Genomic DNA, 25,197 nt, shown 5'->3' with positions numbered 1-25,197 from the left:
GCTGAAGTACTTGAGGACTCTGATATGTGGGTGAAACTTCTGCTAGTGAAGGAAGTTACACTTGAGATTGTGGTTCCACCTAAGGACCTAGCATAGCCTCTCATAAAAAGCTCATTCATTCTACTTCTTGCTTTAACTTCATCATAGTTAGCTGCAGATGAACGTTCTCTCATGAGCTTTACTAAATCTTTAGTGACTGCAGTACATGTGTCCATGTTCCTTACAATATCCTGGGAAGATGTCGTAAACGACCGCAGGTTAACATACAGTATGCTGCCATAAGTTCAGATTCTTCTACCGTCTCTACCATATCACTCAAGTTCCTTTTTATACTTTCTTGTTTTAGCTTTCCACGAATGCCTCTAATGTATAATTTCCACTTATCATACATTCGGGCAAAACTTTTTCTCCAGATTTTCCAGCATCTGTGGGGTCTGTTTTCTGGCATGTGATGAACGTCTTAGCTCATATGCTTGGGCTATATTGGTTTGAGGCAAGACTAATGCTGCATCAGACTCTTCTACCTCAGACAGGTTCCCATGCTCTTCAACTTCTACTCCAGGCATCCTCAAACTGCGGCCCTCCAACTGTTACAAAACTACAACTCCCAGCATGCCCGAACAGCCTACAGGTATCAGCCTACAGCAGGGCATTGTGGGAGTTGTAGTTTTACAACAGCTGGAGGGCTGCAGTTTGAGGATGCCTGTTCTACTCTATCTATCTATCTTTGTATCCTCTAACAGTGGCATGGTAATACTAGGCTCAAACATTTTACTTTAAATGCAATACTGACAATCAATACAAATAATAAGATGCCTTTCACTTTAAATGTAATATTGACAAATGCAGAAATAAATAACTTTCACTTTAAATGTAACAGCGATAAATGCAGGCAAAATGACTTTCACTTTAAATGCTTTAGAGTCCATATACTACACACTGTCCTTTGTTTTTACTTTACAGTCTCTTATTTCTGAACACAAAAAATGTCTCTTTATTCCAAAGCCTATATGCAATGATAAGTAATAAAAGGAAAGCTCTGACCTTATTCTGAAGAGCAGGAACAAATGTCAGTCTTAAAGGAGACGTGTCTTTTCTTGATGTGTTGTGATCCTTGCGCTGACTTGCGATGCTTTGTGATGACTTGGAATGCTCTATGATGACTTACGATGCTCTGTGCTGACTTGCGATGCTCTGTGCAGACTTGCGATACTCTGTGCAAACTTGCGATGCGCTGGCTTGGATACGCTGCTGCAGGCTTTGGGCCTAGTGGTGCGAAACTAGCTGGCTGCAGTACACGGTCTCTCCGTGGATAGCGGTGCGAGCACTCTAGCTCTGGACTTTGGCCTCCCACCATGCGTCTATTTCTCTCTTTAGGGATCGCAGGAGGGTTGGCGCTCTTTCTCTGACTATTTTTCCTTTGCTGTTCTGCCACTTTAAGAGTCGGCTGCAGTTTGACTAATGCACACGTTCTATGGCCTCTATGGTAACTCCGCTGAGGTGTCATTGCTTGCTCACTCAGGGAACAGTTGCTGCGCGGCGGTATATGCTGGCGCTCTGCTGTTCTAATGCGCTCTTTACTGTGCAAGTTGAGGAGCGCTATCACTTCGCCCTCTGAGGGTAATAGTTCCACTGTGGCAGGCCTTTTGCGCTGTGGCATTAGGAGAATTTTCATATCTCTGACTTTTAGTCTAACCAGACTGTCTATTACTCTGTAATTCCTATAGCGCTGTTCCATGGAAACAGTAGGTTTAAAGAGCATACCAAATGCTTGAAATAACTTCTTTATTAACTTCAACTTTTCTTCATATATAACACTGCCGCCTCCGCAGCAGATAGTCCATGTACATAACACGAGTTGAAAAGATATCACAAAATGGCGGTATGCATAAGATGGTGGTTAAACTGTTCAATCTTGTCATTCAACATAAAATGTTGGATATATTTCTCTCTTGAGTATCTGTACTCTCTTTAAGTTATTTAAGCACTTTATGATCTCTCTGAGAGGTATATCTGAGGTCTAACTAATAGTTCACTTGCTGAATTTGATCGCAATTTGCAGTATGCAGTTAGCTGTAACTATTTGCAGATTGAGTATGATCTGGTATGGTTGTATGCAATTTGGATTGCAATATGGAATTTAAATGGTTGAAATTGTGAACCTTGTGGTTTGCAATTGAATTTGTGGTTTGCAATTAGTGGAGCTGGTTCAGTATACAGTTCCAATCACTACTTTAACAATAGGAACATTATATAACTGTTTTAAATACCTATTTTGGCCTCTCTGCTTCCATAAAACACAGCTCTTGGTGGAGTGAATGTCTGTTCAGCTTCTCTCTTTCTGGTGTAATGATTCCAGCAGCTCCTGCAAGGGGAAATTCCCACACAGGCTGTGTGTGAGGCTGGCTGTGATTGGTGAAAACTCTTGCTGTGTGTGAGGCTGGCTGTGATTGGTCGAGACTTCTGCCCAGCAACAACAGTTTAACTCTATGCTTTCTGTTGTTTCTGCTGTGTCATTGAGCTTACCTCACATCCTTATAATGAATCTTAAAGGCATATTATTTTTTCTGCTTCTGTGAATACAATATATATAACAGTTATATGACATCCAAACATGAAGTCACTGTAAATAACTCTGCTTTTGTGTTTAACACACAAACATAGCAACTGTATTAAGGTTATTGGCAGGTCTAGCTGTATAAACACACAAGCTATTTTAGCAACCTAGGACAGGTCTTAGCTGGCCAGCTACAGGTGCCATTGGTGTACATCATGTAATGGATTTGGCACTCCCATCAGTTTTGTTGTTTGGCTACTATGATGACGCAGCCTTCCATTACTGTATAAGGGCTCATTCAGACGGCCGCAGGGTTTTGCAGTCTGCAAAACACGGATACCGGCCTGTGTGCTTTCCGCATTTTGTGGACCGCACATGGCCGGCACTATGATAGAACATGCTTTTTCTTGCCTGCAATTGCGGACTAGAATAGTTCATTCTCTTTTTTTTTTGCAGGGCAACGGAACGGAATTACGGTTTGTTGTCCACATTTTTTGTAGCCCCATTGAAATGAATTGAAATTAATAGGTCTGCTCCCATTCCGCAAAATTGTGGAACTGATACGGATTCATTCATATGATCATGTGAATGAGCCCTAAGAGGGATTTAGCCTGGCCATGAGTTGTGTATGAGTTAGGAAGCTATCACACTTGTTCCAGATTTGGACTTCACTGCAGGAACGACTGTGGTTACTACAGGTTCCAGTTTTCCGCCATGAACATGCAGTGCCAGGTTAAACAAGTGACATTACATCTTAAGCATAATACGGCAATCACAAGCAATCATTGTTCTCTTCCGCAGTGTTTTAACTGCTTACCTGCAGGATATGTAGACTGCGGTGCTGCTGTTTAGGAATCACAGGGATTTGGCACATTAGCCTCAGATTTTCAGTGTGCTGCTATGACCCATGTCACGCTTAGCAGTAATGTGCACTACAGCGTATAATGAGAGCCACTGCGTTTCCATAACAACTGATATTTTTCGATGGTCTGACCGCTCTCCAAAAATGTTGAAGTTCTTAATCAATAGAAAAACTAATTTTGATATATCAGTGGGCATACAGCTGAACTGTTTAACTTCAATATACGTGTGGTGCTCCAGTGAACAGTTCAAATGAAATAATGCCTAAGGAGAGCTCTTTTTAAGCTATAAAAATATGGGTCACAGGGAACATTGATAACTAACACCATAACTATTCCATAGCAAGTGAAGCCTAATTGTACAACAGAAATGCCCCATCAGGGGCGTAAGACGTAATTATGAGGTCTCATAGCAAAACTTGGAATAGGGCTCCACGCATGCCATGACCACTTTCAGTAGCAAGTCGAGAATGTGAAAAGCACAGATTATTTTGGCTTAATGCACAGAGATAATGCACATAGTAATGTCATACTAGTGGGATAACATAATTGCCAGCTGTCCCGAGTTTGCAGAGGACAGTCCCAGGCCCGAAATGGTTGGGGATAAAATAACCTCGTCCATAAGTGGGTGTTTGTAGGCTGAGTATTCCCAGTGCGTGGTTTTGTTTGCCTCGATTTTACCAACCTAAATGTTGAGATACTAAACACAGTGAAGTTAGAACACAGGGATAATGCACAAAGTGATGTCACAGTACAGGATAATAAACACAGTGATGTCACAGTACAGAATAATAAACACAGTGATGTCACAGTACAGGTATAATAAACACAGTGATGTCACAGCACAGGGATAATAAACACAGTGATGTCACAGTACAGGTATAATAAACACAGTGATGTCACAGTACAGGGATAATAAACACAGTGATGTCACAGCACAGGGATAATAAACACAGTGATGTCACAGCACAGGGATAATAAACACAGTGATGTCATAGCACAGGGATAATAAACACAGTGATGTCACAGCACAGGGATAATAAAAACAGTTATATCACAGCACAGGGATAATAAACACAGTGATGTCACAGCACAGGGATAATAAACACAGTGATGTCACAGCACAGGGATAATAAACACAGTGATGTCACAGCACAGGGATAATAAACACAGTGATGTCACAGCACAGGGATAATAAACACAGTGATGTCACAGCACAGGGATAATAAACGCAGTGATGTCACAGCACAGGGATAATAAACACAGTGATGTCACAGCACAGGGATAATAAACACAGTGATGTCACAGCACAGGGATAATAAACAGTGATGTCACAGCACAGGGATAATAAACACAGTGATGTCACAGCACAGGGATAATAAACACAGTGATGTCACAGTACAGGGATAATAAACACAGTGATAGTATAGGGATAGTACAGTGATAATACACACCATAATGTCTTTTCATAGCACATTCATACTGCACACAGACTTAACTGGTGGGTGTATAAATAAGCCCTGGACATGCTTTCCCCAAAGTGAAAGACATGTGATTCACCACATGAAAGAAGGCCTCATTGTAAATTTTACTATAGATCCCTTAATTCCATATGTATCCACCTGCCATAAAGGAGGGCATCATACAGGAAAGATACGACAATCATGTTGTCATGACCCATTGGAAGCAGGCCGGAATCACATCAGGTTAGTGGTGTTTTATAACTTGGGGTGGATAATAGTCTAGATCTTACAGTAAGGTATAAAGGTCTGTAGATTGCAGATTTGATTTGTCTTAGTGTCTAGTTCATCGTATACATGAAGAATTATTGCTATTATTTTGCAGTGTTTTGTCTCATGCTCTGTTTTTGATGCCTGCTACTGGGATTACATCATCTCACAGAAGTCTAAGGAGAGGGGAGGGGGAGGAGAAGGGTGAAAGTGCAGAGAAAAACAAACAGTGCAAGACAGGCATGATCCAGCAAATTCATTATCTAATAGTAAGTGTTATATCTAAGCCCTTTATTCACATCATCTATACTGCTCAGTACTTTTTGATAACATCTGATATGGAGTTTCTGAGTGTTTCTTTGTGAGTGACACTTAGGGGGCAGAATCTACTGTCTCCACGTGTAGTCAATAGGCAGACATCATTACAGCTAGTCTCCACCCACCAGCTCACAGGAAACTGAGCATTAGAGATGCAGCCCTCAAAGGAGGAAACTGCAAAAAAAAAAAAATGCCAGATACAAGTCACGTAATGGTCGGATATATTGCTATCACTCATGTATGGCAGCTTATTTTGAAATGTCATTTGAAATGACAGGTACGCTTTATAAATATATTTATATATATATATATATATATATATTACATATCTATACATATTAATATATATTATTTAATATATGTATATATAAATTATACAGTATATATTTATATATAAAGTATTTATAACTTATTTATAACTTATTTATAATGTATTTATGTATTCATATATTTATATATAAATATAGAAAGATAATCTTAATACAAATAGCCAGATACACAATCCCTTTAACTCCTTAAACCATATAGGGTATATGAAAACAGAATTTCTGAATTGGATAACCCTTTAAATCTCTATTTGTAGGAGAGTAATAAATGGACGTAAAACAGGCAAACCAGCAGAAAATTGAGGAAATAGCTATTTCACAGTAATAAAGGATGTCATCTCCGTGCACCGTGCAGAGCCTGCTGTTTGACAAGTAAACTTTACAGGTTAGGGTGATTAAGTCATTGCAGTCACTCTTTATTCTTTTCTTCTCAATTTAATTCTGTTGGCATTATCCTTTCTCCCTTGCCATCAAATCTGATAATTTGAGGTGGTGTATAGGTGATGGATGTAGACAGAGTGATTTCTCGTCAGACCAGGCAAGGCACACCGGTCCGCCTCAATTCAAATCCACATGCAAAAAATAAGTGAGACTATTATAATAAGAGAATGTGATGGGATTGAAGTATTTGAAGATGGTTTCCACAGTTTATAAGACTGCACTCTACGAACTGTCTTTAATGTTGTGTTAACTCTTAAGTGAAAGCTCTCACGCCTCATTCTTATACTGTTCTAGTCTTGCTTCAATCTAAGTACACTTGTGATTTACACCTAGGAGATAAGTGCAAAATGAATACATTAGCAGTCAGTATACAGATGACACTACCCAATAAGCTGCATCCTGAACATTATGTAATGCGGCCGAAATAATGCGCATTAATTTCTTCCAAATTATTAGCTGTGGCCTGTGGACAGTGACGTGTTTGTCTTTACCTTCTCTAGTTTTCACCAGATGGCCTGCAAACATCAACCTAGGGCCCCATTTCAGTGCTGGACACCCTTCCTGGTGGTGGCTGGGGAGCCCTTGATGTTAGATAAGCAGCCGGGTGCAGCGTAGGAGAACAGGGGCCTGTGGATGATGAGTGGCACAGTGCAAGTAGTGGGCACAGTTCTCAGAAATATCACAGAGTACAACATGCCCAAACACTGTGAATAGGGGTGAAAATGATAACAGTACCCTCTTAGTCTCTCTTTACCTATACAATGCAATTTACCCAATTGACCAAAGGTGTGCAGTTTCTTGCTCAGTATCAGTGCAATGCCGAACTGCGAAGTGCAGTCCTTCAATATTTGGCCAGTCCATCTCAGTAATGTGGCGGGTGCTGGAAGCAAAATAAGCCCAATGTCTATAGCCATAAATATGTGTTACCTTTCACAGATCTTCTTGTCATTGTAGTGTCCCACTTTAATAGTTCTCGTTCTTCTAAAGAAGTTTGTTCTTCTCTCCCTTATGGGTCGATTCTTAGTACAGTTGCTTTTCTGGCAGCTTTTCACTCACAGGGATGGTGTTTTCTTTGAGAAGGATTCTCCTTTTCTTCTTCAGCTAAAGCTTGTCTGGCTCACACCAGCAACAACAGAACGTGTCTTCTCTCTTGGCCTGCTTTCCAGCATATCACTAACATGTCTTCTCTCTGGCCTTCTTGCCTACAAGTCCCTAGCCAGGAGGAGTGGGACCAGCCTACCACATGGCAATTGTCTCTAAGGTCTGCCAATTTACTATTTCCTATACTGCCTTTTGGAATACAGATATATAATAAAGTCACATCAATCACTTTTACCACTGAAAGTGCATATTCCACCTATATTAAGCCTTTTCTCACATTTTGAAAAAACTTTAGCAGTGAACCCCATTACAATAGGGCATTAACCCTTTTAGCGGTGAACCACTAAGTCACTGCTTAAGGCTGGATATACACATTAGATTAAAGGCATTGGTGAAAATCTTGTTGTGTGTTGACCTGTGGAGGGAAGATAGTCTGTTCAGTACTTACCCATCTGTCACACTGCCTCCACTGTGCTCACATGATCACCAGGTCTGGATGAAGGCTCTTCCACTCAAATCTCAACTGAAAATGTTCCTTAGTCTTCCGGTTCAGCTGAGAAAGTACTGAGCAGACTTACTGAGCTGAACAAGAAGACTAAGGAACACATTGGGTTTAGATTTGAGCGGAAGAGCCTTCATCCAGTCCTGGTGATCATGTGAGCACAGTGAAGGTGGTGCAATCGGCGGTGTGACAGAAGTACTGGGCAGACTATCTTTACTCCACAGGTCAGTACACAGTAAGAAAGCCCAGGAACCCCTTTCATAACTGTATAGTAGTATACAGTGCCGGACTGGGGTACCTAGGGCCCACCAGTAAAATTTATTTTGGAGGCCCACCATATGGATACATTAAAATATAATAAATAATCTAACAAGTTTTTTATATGAACCTCGGCTGGTTGAGGTGCTGTACAGTGAATATATGTATGAAGTGCAGTAAGTCTACTGTGTTATGTGCCACTTGTGCAGGGGGTGGGAGACTAGGGGCCCACTTTGCTCAGGGGCCCACCGGGGGATTCCCCTGTACCCCTGTGGTCCAGTCTGAGCCTGGTAGTATATGTCATATACTTGTATTTATGCTTGGAATGCTTCATTCATCTGCACCTCTTCTGGCCTCATAATAACAATGTTGGCATTTGTTCATAGGGTGGAGCACCAGACTACCCTGGATAAGTGGTTTTACCTGTGGAGTAAAATTCGGATATAAGGATGCTGTCTGTCAACTCTGATGGGAAGGTTTTGGTGCGAAGATGTTTTCTTACACTCAGGCCGTTCCGGTAAGCATATTTTGGAAGTTTGGAATTTGTGTTGACTTGAAAAGTATAATAATTTTACAGTTGCATTACAACATTTATATCTGGTCAGTGCATTAAAGGGCTTGTCCCATTAGGAAAAGCTCTGCCTGTATACACTGTTAGGCCGTATGGACATCATGGAGGGGGGGGGGGGGGTTGCATGAGTCCCTCACTACTAGTCAGAGTGCAGATCAGCTGCTAAGAATATATATTACATGCTTGTAAAAACCCAAATGTAGCAGAGCTCCACTTTTGAACAAATCTCTATAAAATGTTGAGCAATTTTGTAGATATATTCCTTCACTAACAGATTCAACTGTATATAGTTCTTTACAATTCACAATCAAAGAGGCAACAAAAATGTTGCACTATGCAGTTAATGTGCATGCAGTGGTCAATCATGTGACCTAAAAGCTCCGTTCATGTAACTCCCACAATGCACTGCTCTCTGGAATCCGGCAAAATCATGGATTTCAGTATTATGTCGAAATGAAGAATAAAAAATCTTATATTAATCAGCAGTTTGAGGATTTGCAAAAACAGACAAAATATATTTAAATTCAAACTGTAGAATGACATAAATAGGAAATCAATAATGATTTTGCAAAGTTAAAGTTGTCCGAGTGTCCAAAGTAAGAGTTGTCCGAGTATTTTATACTGACAACCTGCCCTCAGGATATGTCAATAGTATCTGATGGGTGGGGGTCCAACACCCGGCACCCCCTCCGATCTGCTGTTTGAAGATGCGCCGGTGAGTAGAGATGGCTTTGCGGTTCGCCCGAATTTTGCGCGTTCCTGATTCGCCGAACATGCAAACATATGGCGATGTCCGCCGTCGCCATATTCTTTTGCATTGCGCCGAACTTTGACCCATGACACATCCATCAGGTGGGACAGGACAGCCAATTGAAACGTTTCAGCACATGGACACACCCCCACTCTATCAAAGAACCCGATCTGGCAGCCATTTTACATTCTGTGTTTTGCCAGTGTAGGGAGAGGTTGCTTTGTGGAGCAGGGACAGGCTGCTAGGGACACCAAACACTAGCTAATAGGGCCACAAAAGTCCTTTTAAGGACTGGTATACAGTCAGATCCATAAATATTGGGACATTGACACAATTGTAATTTTTTTGGCTCTATACACCTCCACAATGAATTTGAAATGAAACAAACAAGATGTGCTTTAACTGCAGACTGTCAGCTTTAATTCGAGGGTATTTACATCCAAATCAGGTGAACGGTGTAGGAATTACAACAGTTTGCATATGTGCCTCCCACTTGTTAAGGGGCCAAAAGTAATGGGACAATTGGCTTCTCAGCTGTTCCATGGCCAGGTGTGTGTTATTCCCTCATTATCCCAATTACAATGAGGTGATAAAAGGTCCAGAGTTCATTTCAAGTGTGCTATTTGCATTTGGAATCTGTTGCTGTCAACTCTCAAGATGAGATCCAAAGAGCTGTCACTATCAGTGAAGCAAGCCATCATTAGGCTAAAAAAACAAAACAAACCCATCAGAGAGATAGCAAAAACATTAGGTGTGGCCAAAACAACTGTTAGCAACATTCTTAAAAAGAAGGAATGCAACGGTAAGCTCAGCAACACCAAAAGACCCGGAAGACCATGGAAAATAACTGTGGTGGATGACCGAAGAATTCTTTCCCTAGTGAAGAAAACACCCTTCACAACAGTTGGCCAGATCAAGAACACTCTCCAGGAGGCAGGTGTATGTGTGTCAAAGTGAACAATCAAGAGAAGACTTCACCAGAGTAAATACAGAGGGTTCACCACAAGATGTAAACCATCGGTGAGCCTCAAAAACAGGAAGGTCAGATTAGAGTTCGCCAAACAACATCTAAAAAAGCCTTCACAGTTCTGGAACAACATCCTATGGACAGATGAAACAAAGATCAACTTGTACCAGAGTTATGGGAAGAGAAGAGTATGGAGAAGGAAAGGAACTGCTCATGATCCTTAGCATGCCACCTCATCAGTGAAGCATGGTGGTGGTAGTGTCATGGCGTGGGCATGTATGGCTGCCAATGGAACTGGTTGTCTTGTATTTATTGATGATGTGACTGCTGATAAAAGCAGCAGGATGAATTCTGAAGTGTTTCGGGCAATATTAGGCTACTTTCACACCTGCGTTTAGGTCCGATCCGTCTGGTATGTGCCCAGACGGATCCGCACCTATAATGCAAACGCTTAGATCCGTTCAGAACGGATCCGTTTGCATTACCATGAACAAAAAAAAAAAAAAAAAAAAATTTTTTTTTTTTTTTTTTTTTTTTGTTCATGATAATGCAAACGGATCCGTTTTGACTTTACATTGAAAGTCTATGGGAGACGGATCCGTTTGAAAATTGAGCCATACTGTGTCAACTTAAAACGGATCCGTCCCCATTGACTTACATTGTAAGTCTGGACGGATCCGTTTGCCTCCGCACGGCCAGGCGGACACCTGAACGCTGCAAGCTGCGTTCAGGTGTCCGCCTGCTGAGCGGAGCGGAGGACAAACGGAGCCAGACTGATGCATTCTGAGCGGATCCGCATCCATTCAGAATGCATTAGGGCTGGACGGATCCGTTCGGGGCCGCTTGTGAGAGCCTTCAAACGGAACTCACAAGCGGAGCCCCGAACGCTAGTGTGAAAGTAGCCTTATCTGCTCATATTCAGCCAAATGCTTCAGAACTCATTGGACGGCACTTCACAGTGCAGATGGACAATGACCCAAAGCATACTGCAAAAGCAACAAAAGACTTTTTTAAGGGAAACAAGTAGAATGTTATGCAGTGGCCAAGTCAATCACCTGACCTGAATCTGTTTGAGCATGCATTTCACTTGCTGAAGACAAAACTGAAGGGAAAATGCCCCAAGAACAAGCAGGAACTGAAGACAGTTGCAGTAGAGACCTGGCAGAGCATCACCAGGGATGAAACCCACCGTCTGGTGATGTCTATGCGTTCCAGACTTCAGGCTGTAATTGACTGCAAAGGATTTGCAATCAAGTATTAAAAAGTGAAAGTTTGATTTATGATTATTATTCTGTCCCATTACTTTTGGATCCTTAACGAGTGGTAGGCACATATGCAAACTGTTGTAATTCCTACACCGTTCACCTGATTTGGATGTAAATACCCTCAAATTAAAGCTGACAGTTAGCAGTTAAAGCACATCTTGTTCGTTTCATTTCAAATCCATTGTGGTGGTGTGTAGAGTCAAAAATTTTAGAATTGTGTCGATGTCCCAATATTTATGGACCTGGCTGTAGGTGTGCTATCGATAGGTGTGATATACTGAGGGGTGTGAAAGTATATCGTGCATTTGTATTGTGCAACAGTTGCATGTGGTTCTGCTGCGATACCGCAGCTATATAGAGGGACAAGCGCTATTGGAACAACTATTTGCAACGGATGTGATATATCTGTTGCACCAAAAAAAAACAGATTGAGGGGTGTGATATAAATTCTTCCACAAAATACCGATTGAGGGCTGCGATATACCTGTTGCCCCAAATAAACAGGGTGGTGTAATATAACAGTTGTGGAGAAAAATAATTGAGGGGTGTGATATACCTGCTTCCACAAAATACTGATTAAGGGGTTCGATATACCTGTTTCCACCAAATATTGATTGAGGCCTGCGATATACCTGCTTCCACAAAATTCTGATTAAGGGGTTCGATATACCTGTTTCCACCAAATATTGATTGAAGCCTGCGATATACCTGCTTCCACAAAATACTGATTAAGGGGTTTGATTATACCTGCTTCCACAAAATACTGATTGAGGGCTGCGATATACCTCCTTCCACAAAATACTGATTAAGGTGTTTGATTATACCTGCTTCCACAAAATACTGCTTGAGGGCTGCGATATACCTACTTCCACAAAATACTGATTAAGGGGTTTGATATATCTGCTTCCACAAAATACTGATTGAGGGCTGCGATATACCGTATTTTTCGCCCTATAAGACGCACTTTTTTCTCCCCAAAAGTGGGGGGAAAATGGCAGTGTGTCTTATGGGGCGAATGCTGCATTTTGCCGAACTGTCAATGATACGCCGCGCCGCGATGCCGTGCGGTGGGTGTATCAGTTGAGAAGGAGGAGGGGCTGGGGGCCGGCATCTGGTTTTATAATGACAGCGGGGCCCGTGCAGTGACTGTATTCTACTACACGGGCCCCGCTCACTGTATATACCGTAATCTTATCTATAATTGTAGGCATTGTTAATATATACAAATTCAGGGTAATCAGCGCCTGTATTACTTACAACAAGCACTCGGTAGCAGAGAGGAGGCAGGCCGGAAGGACGGGCGCTGGCAGCGTGAGTCACTACGTCACGCGCCTGCACCGCCCACTTTATGAATGAAGCAGGTGGCGTGGGCGCATGACGTAGTGACTCACGCTACCAGCACCCGTCCTCCCGGCCTGCCCCCAACCTCCTCTCTGCTACCGAGCTCTTGTTGTAAGTAATACAGGCGCTGATACCCAGAATTTTTATATATTAACAATGCCTACAATTTTAGATAACATTACGGTATATACAGTGAGCGGGGCCCGTGTAGTAGAATACAGTCACTGCACGGGCCACGCTGTCATTATAAAACCAGATGCGACCCCCACCCCCTGTATTGGGGGTCATTCACACTACAGGGACACTGTTATGGAGGGGATCTGTGGATGACACATATATGTGTCATCCACAGATCCCCCCATAACAGTGTCATCCACAGATCTCCATAACAGTGCCATCCACAGATCTCCATAACAGTGCCATCCAGAGACCCCAATAAGAGCCATCCAGAGATCCCCATAACAGTGTCACCCACAGATCCCCCATAACAGTGTCACCCACAGATCCCCCATAACAGTGTCACCCACAGATCCCCCATAACAGTGTCACCCACAGATCCCCCATAACAGTGTCCTCAACAGATTCCCCATAATAGTGTCATCCACAGACCACCATTAGTTCAAAACCCACCAAAAGCACACCTTTTTGTTCAAAATATTTTTTTTCTTATTTTCCTCCTCAAAAATCTAGGTGCGTCTTATGGGCAGGTGCGTCTGATAGGGCGAAAAATACGTTACCTGCTTCCACAAAATACTGATTAAGGGGTTCAATATACCTGTTTTCACCAAATATTGATTTAGGCCTGCGATATACCTGCTTCCACAAAATAATGATTAAGGCATTTGATATACCTGCTTCCACAAAATACTGATTGAGGGCTGCAATATACCTGCTTCCACAAAATACTGATTAAGGGGTTTGATATACCCGTTTCCGCAAAATACTGATTGAGGGCTGCGATATACCTGCTTCCACAAAATACTGATTAAGGGGTTTGATATACCTGCTTCCACAAAATACTGATTAAGGGCTGCGATATACCTACTTCCACAAAATACTAATTAAGGGGTTTGATATACCTGCTTCCACAAAATACTGATTGAGTGCTGAAATATACCTGCTTCCACAAAATACTGATTAAGGGGTTCAATATACCTATTTCCACCAAATATTGTTTCAGGCCTGCGATATACCTGCTTCCACAAATATTGCTCTTCTGTAGGGACTTAGGCACAGGGTCATTTTGAAAATAACAGGCAGAGGAAGAGGCAGGCCGTTCGGCAGGGGTGGTAGGAGTCAGGCAGGCAGGCGCATGCGATTACTTCAAAGGGCGCACGAGAGTTGGTTGAGTGGCTCACTTACCCTTCCGCCTCTGCACCCTCCTCATCCTCTGTATCTGCACCCTCCTCACTCTCTGCTGTGTGCACCCCCAAGTACACCGCCTCCACCACCACCATAGCCCCTCCACTCAAGTCAGAGGAATTATTTTCCCAGACCTTACCGATGCGCAGCCATTCTTGACATCGGATGAGGAAGAGGAGGTAGCAACGGCCGCCACCCAGCGGTCTGACGACAGTACCCAGATCAGCCCAAGGAGGGAGGTCCCTGCTGTTGCTGCCTACTCCGAGATCTCAAATGTCAGTGGTGGTGAAGGTGACGATGATGACGTGTCGATGGACTTCTTGTGGGTGCCCACAAGAGAGGAAGAGGAGGGGAGTTCAGAAGGAGAGACGGAGCAGCAGAGAGGGAGGAGAAGCAGACAGAGCTCGCAGCGCACAGGAGGCAAAAGGCAGACTGCAAATGTATCTGGAGCGAGCCATCCACCATGCACGGTCATTTCTGGCGCTCCCAGGACGCCAACACATGGCTCCGCAGTGTGGGCTTTTTTTTAACGTGTGTCCTGCTGACAATAGTGTTTCCTTCTGCAGCCTGTGCTGTCAAAGCATAAGTCGCGGTAAGCCCAACACTCACCTAGGGACGACCGCCTTAAGAAGGCACCTGGCCTCCCATCACCGAGCCCAGTGGGAGCAACGCCGTCAGAACCCATAAAGCCACACTCCAGGTGCTCCACGTCCTGCCTCTTCTCCTTCTCCTCTCTCCTTCCATTTGTCCTCCACTCCACCTTCAACCATGCCGTCGTCCCGTTCATCTGGCCGAAGGCAGACTTCCGTTTCCCAAGTGTTCGAGCGTAAAAGGTTGACGCCGAAATAACCCTCTTGTCCAACGGCTGACCACTGGCTTGTTAGAACTACTAGCCCGCTAATTACTGCCATATAAACTGGTGGACTCGGAGGCCTTTAGAACATTTGTGGCCATTGGCACACCGCAATGGAAGGTCCCCAGAAGGAAATATTTCTCCCAGAAGGGCATTCCTGAACTATATGGCCATGATTAGCGGCAAGTTAATATATCTCTGGCACACAGTGTTGGTGCCAAGATACATCTGACCGCAGACACCTGGAATAGCAAACACGGGCAGGGAAGGTACATATTTTTTACTGCCCACTGGGTGAACCTTCTGATGGCCGTCAAGCATGTAACCCGTGGCTCCCGTGTGGATTTGGTGTTACCGCCAAGGATTGCATGCAGGCCTGCCTCTTCTTCTCCTCCTCCTACTCTATCCTCTGTCTTCTCCTCGGCTGAATCCTCCTATCCTACTGCTACCGCCTCTTCCGCTGCGCCCCCCAAGCTACCCAGAACCTATTCGAGGTCCCAGGTGAGACGTTGCCATGCTGTGCTGCGGCTGTTGTGCTTGGAAGCCAAGAGCCACACTGGTCCTGCACTGCTTTCAGCTCTGCTGTCACAGGCCGATTAGTGGCTAGCCCCGCTCAATTTGACATTTGGTAAAGTGGTGTGCGACAACGGTGCCAATCTGCTGAGCGCCCTGAAACAAGGCAAAATGACACACGTGCCATGCATGACACACATCCTGAACTTTGTCGCGCAGCGATTAGTTGCTAAATTCCCCGGGGTCCAGGACATCTTGCGGCAGGCCAGGAAAATTTCTGGCCATTTTAGAAGATCTTACACGGCCATGGCTAGCCTTGCTGACGTTCAGCGGCGACACCACTTGCCGTCTGATTTGTGACAGCCTGACACGCTGGAACTCCACTTTGTATATGCTTGATAGGCTGCTCCAGCAGCAACGTGCTGTTAACGACTACCTGTACGAACTCTGCAGCAGGACAGGTTCTGGGGATCTTGGTTTCTTTTCACCGCGCCAGTGGCTGCTCATGCGAGATGCATTCAGACTTTTGCTGCCATTTGATAAGATCACCAAACTGGTCAGTCGCAGCCAGGGTGCCATCAGTGACATCATACCTTACACCTTCTTTCTGGAGCGTGCATTGCATTATGTCATTGATCAAGCTGTCGAGGAGCAGGAGCTGGAAGATGAGGAAGTCGCAATGCTGGATGAATTCCCAGGGGGTGGCTACTCCATCTGAGACAAGTCAGCAGGAGTCTGAAGAGGAGTCAGAGGAGGATGGTGGCTGGGGGAGGAGGAGGAGGAGGAGCAAGAAGAGCAGGCTTTTAGGGGGACTTTAAACTTTTCGGGGATCCTTGGTGTTGTCTGTGGCTGGGGGGAGGAGACCAAGGACGACATTCTCCTGGGCGATGAGCAGGAGCCAGGGCTCCTTACCTCTTCCAATTTAGTGCAAATGGGGGCGTTCATGCTCCAGTGTTTGAAGAGGGACCCGCGTATAAAAAGCATAAAGGGCAAGGACCAGTACTGGGTGGCAACGTACTTAGACCTCCCGTACAAACACAAAATGGCGGACATGTTAACAGCATCACAGAGGGTAATTGAATTTCCTCATGCCAGCCCAGACAAATTCGCCACCACCCAGAACAAAGAATGGTCCTTGTCTTATGTATATACAGCGGCATAAAAGGCCTTTTCTGTCAGGTGAATGCCTAATTTTTGTGGCCTGTATTGGCCGACAGTAAAATTTTTAGCCAGTGACCGCCTAATGTACCTCCAGCCACATAATCACAAGATCTTTTCTGTCAGGTGAATGCCTAATTTTTAGGGTCTGTACCCCTGTGGCCTAAAATAAAAATTTCTAGGCTCCAGCAGTACACATTTTTGAGAGTTTCCCTTTAAGATTTATAAAAATGGTCCCTGATTAAAATACATATTTTTTGTGCAGATTTTTGCCAATGATCCCCCTCTGGTATGTCCATGTTGTGGGACTATTTGTGCACTTCTAGTAAGTATTTGGTGGCTGCAAATATGACCTAAAGGTTTTTCAGGTTTCAGGTAAAGCCAATGGGGCCCGCCGCGAACGCCCAGCTCGCAAACATTTGATCGCATTCACGAACCGTCCCGGCCGATGTTCGTCCATCACTATCGGTGTCATGTTCATTGGTCACATGACCTGGGTTCAGCTCAATACCAAGCATAGCCACTATCCAATGGACTGCGCTGTGCTTAGGAAGGTGCAAAGTGGCCACGGCACGAGTGTTGTGGTCTCTTCAAACAGCTGATATTAAGGGGTGCCAGGAATCAGACCCCCGATGATCACTGAGGATAGGTCATCAGTATAAAACGCTCAGAAAACCCTTTAACTATGTATTTCATTTAAAAAAACGTCCATGCGGTGGCGATACTGGAGGCACACTCTTCTTTCCCGCATCTTCTGTATATACAGCATACTTGCCAGCCTTATGGGAATGTTCAAAAGCCTCTCCGAAAAAGGGAGACCTCCTAGACTCCTGAAAGAGCTGGAAAATCTCCCAGGCTCCAAGAATAACTGTGTGTGGTGCCACGATGGAGTGTCAGCAGAATCATCCCCAGCAACCAAGTGTGCAATGAAGGGGTGAGGCATGTCACAAAATAGGATATAGCCTATGAAAATTGGGTGTGGTCTAAGAAAAGAGGTGTGTCAGTGCCCCCCAAAATTCTGTTTACTATCAGACAACATATGTGAAAAGTTGACACGTGTGATACACTGTGCAGCAGGGTGTGTGCTATATGCCAACTATGATAAAAGTAAGGTGTCAATAGACTGATATGTCTCAAGAAAGATTGTAGAGACACAGGAATGGCTGCATACAGAGCCTTATCTATGTGTCTAGTATTACTGTCTTACCTTATCTAGACTTCCATCTATACAGTAGAGCTGTTATAAATTTGTCAATCCATTGATGATAATGAGATGGCTCTCCTTGTCCTGTCCCAATCTGTACAGCAAAGCTGACAAATGAGCTACATGAGACGAGAAATATCAGCTTATTTTGTCTGCTCTAGCGGCCGGTGTAAAAATTTGAATATTTCAGGAATTGTATGTAGTCATACAAAAACACCATCAAAATGCTTTTAAAAACTGTGATTGTAATAAAAATATGAGCTATATGTCATTTTCTGATAAAACATTTAAAGGAGTTATCCAAGATCTATAATGCCCCCCCATATGCCTGGGCCCGTCACTTACCTTGTACTTACCTTGCTCCCCGGCACCCGCATCGCTTCTGGCGCCCGCACGTCGATGCATCTCCCCATCGCGCGGATTAAAACATCCAGCGTCGGGGGGGGCCAGCTAATTGCAGGCTGCGACAGGAACAAGCCTCCCTAGCCTCACCCACGGCCTGCTATTGGCTGCCCCTGTCGCCGTATGACGGGGAGATGTAGCGGTGGCCGTGCTGACATCAGGAGAGACGCGGGTGCCGGGGAGCGAGCTAAGTGCAGCCTCTGTGAGGGGCCCAGGCATATGGATCTTGGGTAACCACTTTAATTGCTTTAGTACTGATTCTTCCCTTCTAGTACTATATGTAGGCCTTCTACAGCTAAACAGAGGTTAATCATTAAATCTTTTTAATACACCTCTCCATAGGGAAAAAAAGTGAAAGACAAATATTGACTAATGCGGTGCTGAGGCAGTGCCACAATTGTAGCGATCATCTAATCAGAAACTCGGCATCTGACAAATAATAGCTTTGTCTGTTTGTGGCAAGGAGAATGCATGACATTATAAATCTATATAAAGCTCTATATAAAATCATAGTTTACAGGGACCTTGTTGGGTGATTTCTGCTTCCCAGTCTGAGAGCAGGTTATGATAGAGCAGGCATGCTCAACCTGCGGCCCTCCAGCTGTTGTAAAACTACAACTCCCACAATGCCCTGCTGTAGGCTGTTTGGGCATGCTGGAAGTTGTAGTTTTGCAACTGCCTGTGATAGAGGGAGAGCTGAGCTCTGTCATATGTAGGATTATATTATGTTATTTGGATCAGAATTTCAGAGTAATTCCTGGCAGGACTCCTAAGAGACAGCGAGATTCCTGAATACTCTGTCTACACAGGATGATTGACAGCTTTCTCTCTATACACACTGATACAGGGAGAGCTGTCAATCATCCTCAGTGGTCAGAGTAATCATACCCTGCTCTCAGAGAAGGCAACAGAATTCACCTGAAAGGTTCACATTAAACGGACACTTTCATCAGAAAGGGGTATTTTTTAAAACTCACTACTCATAGAATTTTTTTTTTTTAAGTTTTGGCTTTTTTTTTCTATTTCATTTTGGCATTACAATGCCACTGAAAAGGAAAATGGGTTTTCTTAGATATTTTTTCCTGAGGATAGGTCATCAGTATCTGATCGGTGGGGTTACGACACTTGGGAACCCCGCCAGTCAGCTGTTTAACAAGGCATCAGGGCTCACAGTAGCGCCGCGGCCTTCTCTTTGCTCACTAAGCACAGCGCTGTCCACTTGAAAGTGGATGTGCTTGGTATCGTAGCTCAGCCCTATTCACTTCTATGGGGCTGAACTGCGCCTAGGCCATGTGACTGATGAACGTGATGCCCTAAGGAGAGCTGCGAGAAGGCTGTGGCACTACTGCAAGCATCGGTGCCTTCTCAAACAGCTGATCGGCGGGGGTCCTGGATGTCGGACCCCCACCGATCAGATACTAATGACCTATCCAGAGGATAAGTCATCAGTAACAATATATAGGAAAAACCCTATAAGTGCCTAATATTGTCCTTCTGTAGCAGTCAAGAGAAAATATAAGATCTCCTATATCTATTGTCAGTTTACAGCTGCTGTGAGGGAAAGATGAGCTATTGTTCACTTGATAGGCCTAGATAAAGATGCTGACAGAAGAGCACTGCATTATGTGGTGCTCTGAGTCACTACAGGAGAGCTCTCTCTGGTCGCAGTGACTGTCTGACAGTGAGAGTTAGGAGGCACTTTCTGCCATGGTGAAAGTCCAAACAAACAGGAAGTTAAAAAGCCACAACAGGAAGTAGAATACATGAGGTGACTTCAAAAAATGATGTCCATAAAATCATCCATCCATCCATAGTTCATTGAAAATAATAAATAAATATACATAGAATATTTACATATTGGTTGTTGGTGTAAATACATTTTTGATGAATGTTGTGCACATAATGGAGAGGACTCTGGAGCACATGTTCAGAAGTCCTCTCAATGTCCACTCCTCACCGATCAGGACTCAGCGGGAGCACTATTATTCATGTGGTACGCACTTCATAAGCCTTGGGGGTGTTAACAGACTCCTTAGAAAGCCAAGTGAGTAAATTGAGCACATAATTGAAATGCTGGTCTTTCTCCTACATGATACATGGTCGAGAACCACGCGGCAAATCCAATTTGGTTTTCATCAGAATGGCTTGTACAGTACAGGTGGAGAAATCTGCTTGACCTGCAGAATCGAAAACTGTGTGGCACACTACTGCCCTGTACTTGCATTGTGTATGGGCACCCTAACTCATGTTCATTCTGGCATATATTTCATAAATTACCTCTCATTCTTGACCTATAGGATTTTCGTCCTGGGGATCGGATTTTTTACCCTTTGCTTCCTGATGACCTCACTTGGTGGACAGTTTTCAGCCAAGCGGCTAGCAGATTCTCCATTTACCATCAGGACAGAAGGTTAGTCCTATATAATAGAGCATGCGACTGTGATCCAAGATAAGCCCTAGAGGGTAATGGTTATAATGGCTGAAGGGAAATAATAATCAGATTAAGAGAGAAATAATATTGTTGAATAAACATTTAGTGGCACATTTATTAAGACCGGCGTTTTAGACGCGGGTCTTAATAAAGGCCAGTAGCTGGTGGTAGATCCGCCGAAGTTATGAAGAGGCGCCGGCCTCTCCATAAGTTCAGCTCATCCAGCGCCAGTTCTAAATGTAAGACAGCTTCCGAGCGGTCTTACATTTAGAACATTTCCTACGCCTGAAACAGGCGTAGAAAATGATGAATGAAAAGGGCCTGCCGGCCCTTCCCCGCCCATGCCATGACCACAATTTTAGACCAGGCATGAGCGGGGAAAATTTGCAGATAGCCGTGCAACTAACTGTTGCGCCAGAAATGCACTAAATTTAGGCGTATTTCAGATTAGTAAATGACCCCCAAATTGTATTCCAGTTACAACAAGTTATCCACTGTCCGTTGGATTTGTTAGATCTGTTAGAACATGAGTCCCATGTCCCTTGTGTGAATGGAGCCAGTTCACTGCTGCTCTATTCAAACTCTATGGGACTCTCGGAGATAGCTGAGCACTGTATTCTGCTATATCCGGCAGTCCTATAGAGATAATTGGAGAGTGCATGCTTGACTGGTGCTCCATTCGTAAGGGTGGATCGGGACAGGATCCCACTGACCTAACAGTTATTCCCTATGTTATTGAAATAACCATTTAAAGCGAATGTGCACCCCTGAACACAATTAAATGTTGTTTTACCTAAATATTTAATGCTGATTAATTTCTTATTATATCTTTATATCAGAGCTCTATTTTTTCCAGTACAAAGCTTCTGCATAGACATAAAAGAGAACCTGTCACCACAAGTTACCCGTATAAACCGCTGCAACCATATCTTGCAAAAAGACAGTTTGAAAAACTATTTTGATGACTGCTCAATTGTTCCATAGACATATCCGGATGATCTAGGAGTCCAGTTGAAACTTTGCTAAGCCAGCCCCCTGCCCTTTAATTAACAGTCTGCACTAAAGCTCACGCTTACGCAGTAGAGCAGAAAGACGGCCATGTGTAGCGTGTGTGCCCTTGTGTGGGCAGTCATCTCTTTTGTTTTGTATGTTTGCCGGTCCCGAGCACACTTTGGGGTCACCACAGCAGTTCAGCCGCTGCCGCAAAAGGAAAATATAACATAGTGAGTCCAGAACTGGCGCATGCACAGAAATGAATACTCTGCCCATACATGCACTGGTTCTCTGTTCTATCGCATACACTTTAGTGCAGCGTGTGGATGAAGGCGATATCCATATCATTTAAAGGTAGTGTAGTTTCAACAAAAATCCTAGATGGTCCAGATCTGCCCAATGTACATTTGAGCAGTAATTAGCATACGATGCAGTAGTTGTTCAGAATTCATTTGATATATAAATATATTTAAAAAAAAAAAAAATATATATATATATATATATATATATATATTTATATTTTGAAATACCTTTTGATGTCTTTTCAAGGTACTGGCAACAGATTATAGGGGTAAATCCTGGTGACAGGTTCCCTTTAAATGATAACATTCTGACTGCTTTCAGCCACCACTAGAGGGAGCTTCCTGTATACAGATATACTTTAAAGTGATTAAACACAATGCAGGTAGCTTGTTAGCTTCCCCAGTGGTGGCTTTAGGCAACTATAATTGCATGATTTTAAGAGGTTGTCCAGGATTTCTTCAGGATAGGCAATCAATATCAGATCTACGGGAACCCTGACACCCTGCACCTCCACTCCACAGACCTTGTAGCCCTGATGCCAGCTTCAGTCGGAGCAATGTTGCAGTTACCAGCTTTGTCCACTACACAGTGCACAAGGCAGTTTAGTTTTCGGGGTGTCAGACCTCTGCAGATATGATATTGATGGCCCATGCTGAGGACAGGCAAATCAATATCAAAATCCTGGACAGCCCTTTTAAGTCTGAAGCTCTGTATCATAAAAAGGAGCCCCAAGCACCATAAAGGTATAATAAAAAATGAATCAACACAGAATATTGGTCCCAAAAAGGACATGAAGTTAAAAGGTGAAAAGTAAAGTGAACTTCCAGGTATGAAATTATGTTTCATTCCTGGTGCCTGGAGTCCTATGTTCTTAAGGTTTTCAAAGGTGTTCCTGGTTTGCCTTCTTTGGAGCTTGTTATAACAAGATCCATCAGAGGAAATGTCGCTTTATAGAGGACCACATGAGGATGACGTCTCCAGAAAATGCAGATAGGAAAATACTAGGCGTCTCCAGCTCTCTTGGTTCCCTGTAAGTTGGAGGAATGGGATATCAACCCAAACCCAGGCAGAATGTACTAAATAAACATATCATTTTCATATAAGACATACGGTATCAGCACAACAGGCCTGATTCAGCTGGATACATTTTCAATCTGTATGCTATGCACATGGACGGCAGACACACCGATATGAGTAAATAGAGCAATTCACAGCTCTAATTTTCCACTTGGATCAAGAGATCATGCAGAGAAATTCAGGGCATGCACTATTTCGGTCCATGTCTTATGGAACATGGTAATGGAAAGTATTGGAAACAATTCTCTTAAGTGGTCGTCAGGTCTATAGACGTACGGACCGCACTGAGTATTAAAAATCATATGTGTGGTGGATAATTTTAAAAAAATGGACATATAACCCAGCCTAAAACAATAAAAAAGTAATAAATGAGAGTAAATATTAAAACAATAGCAAAAGCAACAACAAAAGCAACACAAGCTCTATAGCAAAATACAAAGATATGAGGTTAATATAGAAGAGTAAGATGATTTGTGTGACACGTGTGTGTGAGTGCGGGTATACACTTTCTGTGTAGATTGTATTGATCACTAGGTATATTTAGTGTACATATCTCGCCAGTAACAGTGCTATAAAGAAACGGAACCAGCATAACTATTTTTCTGCATGTCATAAAAAACAATCATAAAAATTTGTGAGCATGAAATTGCATTGCCAATCCCACTAGGACGTAGCTGGTGTAAAATTGTTGTTGCTGTGTATGATTTTAATGTTAGGGCAAATATCCAAAAGTTTGTTTTTGTTAGAAGAATTGAACAGCCAAATTACAGCAATTTTCAGGCTGCAGGGAGAGGTTGGAAATGTGTGATTGCAGACAAAGCATTGCACGGACATAATAACACAGCACTGGGAGACATATAGCGTGTGATGTGCAATGGGGAAGTTAGGTGGAAACGATGGGATCTTAAAGAAAGAAATACTAAGGCCTCACGCACATGAACGTATTTTCTTTCTGTGTCTGTTCCGTTTTTTTTTTGCAGACCGTATATGGAACCATTCATTTCAATGGGATACGGAATGCACATGGACATCATCCGTATTTTTTGCGGATCCGTTTTTTGTGGACCGCAAAATACATACGGCCGTGTGCATGAGGCCTAAATGGGAGTATAAGGTGGAAAGTGAAAAGGGTGATAACTGGGAGTATAAAAGGGGAATTTTGAGATGACATTAATGGATGTCCATAAGTTTGGATGACTACTGAAAGCTATAGCTAGATATTCCTTCATCTGGGGGCAAGTATTAAAGGCTAAAAATAATTTATGAAAAATGTTCAGCTGTTTCTGATTAACAGGGGTTAAAAAATCTGTCTATTTCCAAGCTGTCACTTTCTGTTTTCTTTGAATCCTGTCAAAATAATAAGAATATGGCTTAAATACGGTAAGTGTTTATGAGGTCAGGAGTTTAGGGATAATAGCTACACATGAGTCATCAGATAACGGGATTAAAAAAAAACACAAAGTGACAGCTTATTAACAGACTGAGTTAACAGTTAACAGACTGTATATCAGAAACAGCTGAATATTTTTAATAAATTATTTTTACTTGCCCCAGATGAAGGAATACCTGTCTATAGCTTTCAGTAGTCATTTCTAGCCCAAAATGAGTAACATGCAGTCATTAAACTACATATAAATGTATGTACTGTATGTATACATATATATATATATATATATATATATATATATATACACTCACCTAAAGAATTATTAGGAACACCTGTTCTATTTCTCATTAATGCAATTATCTAGTCAACCAATCACATGGCAGTTGCTTCAATGCATTTAGGGGGGTGGTCCTGGTCAAGACAATCTCCTGAACTCCAAACTGAATGTCAGAATGGGAAAGAAAGGTGATTTAAGCAATTTTGAGCGTGGCATGGTTGTTGGTGCCAGACGGGCCGGTCTGAGTAT

General features: G+C 43.1%; 1 protein-coding gene across 1 annotated transcript in view; it reads left to right on the top strand.

Moving 5' to 3' along the window:
• Positions 1 to 25,197, top strand: part of MGAT5B (alpha-1,6-mannosylglycoprotein 6-beta-N-acetylglucosaminyltransferase B) — a 130,824-nt gene that overhangs the window by 17,629 nt on the left and 87,998 nt on the right. Inside the window, exons 2-3 of the mRNA XM_040435824.1 lie at positions 8,480 to 8,610; positions 20,778 to 20,890. Coding sequence (XP_040291758.1) covers positions 8,543 to 8,610; positions 20,778 to 20,890 — 181 coding nt within the window. The 5' untranslated portion in view covers positions 8,480 to 8,542. The remainder of the gene's footprint in view (positions 1 to 8,479; positions 8,611 to 20,777; positions 20,891 to 25,197) is intronic.

Source organism: Bufo bufo, chromosome 6 (genome assembly GCF_905171765.1).
Source record: "Bufo bufo chromosome 6, aBufBuf1.1, whole genome shotgun sequence".
In the NCBI taxonomy this organism is placed as follows: Eukaryota; Metazoa; Chordata; class Amphibia; order Anura; family Bufonidae; genus Bufo; species Bufo bufo.
The sequence above is the reverse complement of the archived record's forward strand: the minus strand, read 5'-3'. Positions and strand labels throughout refer to the sequence as shown.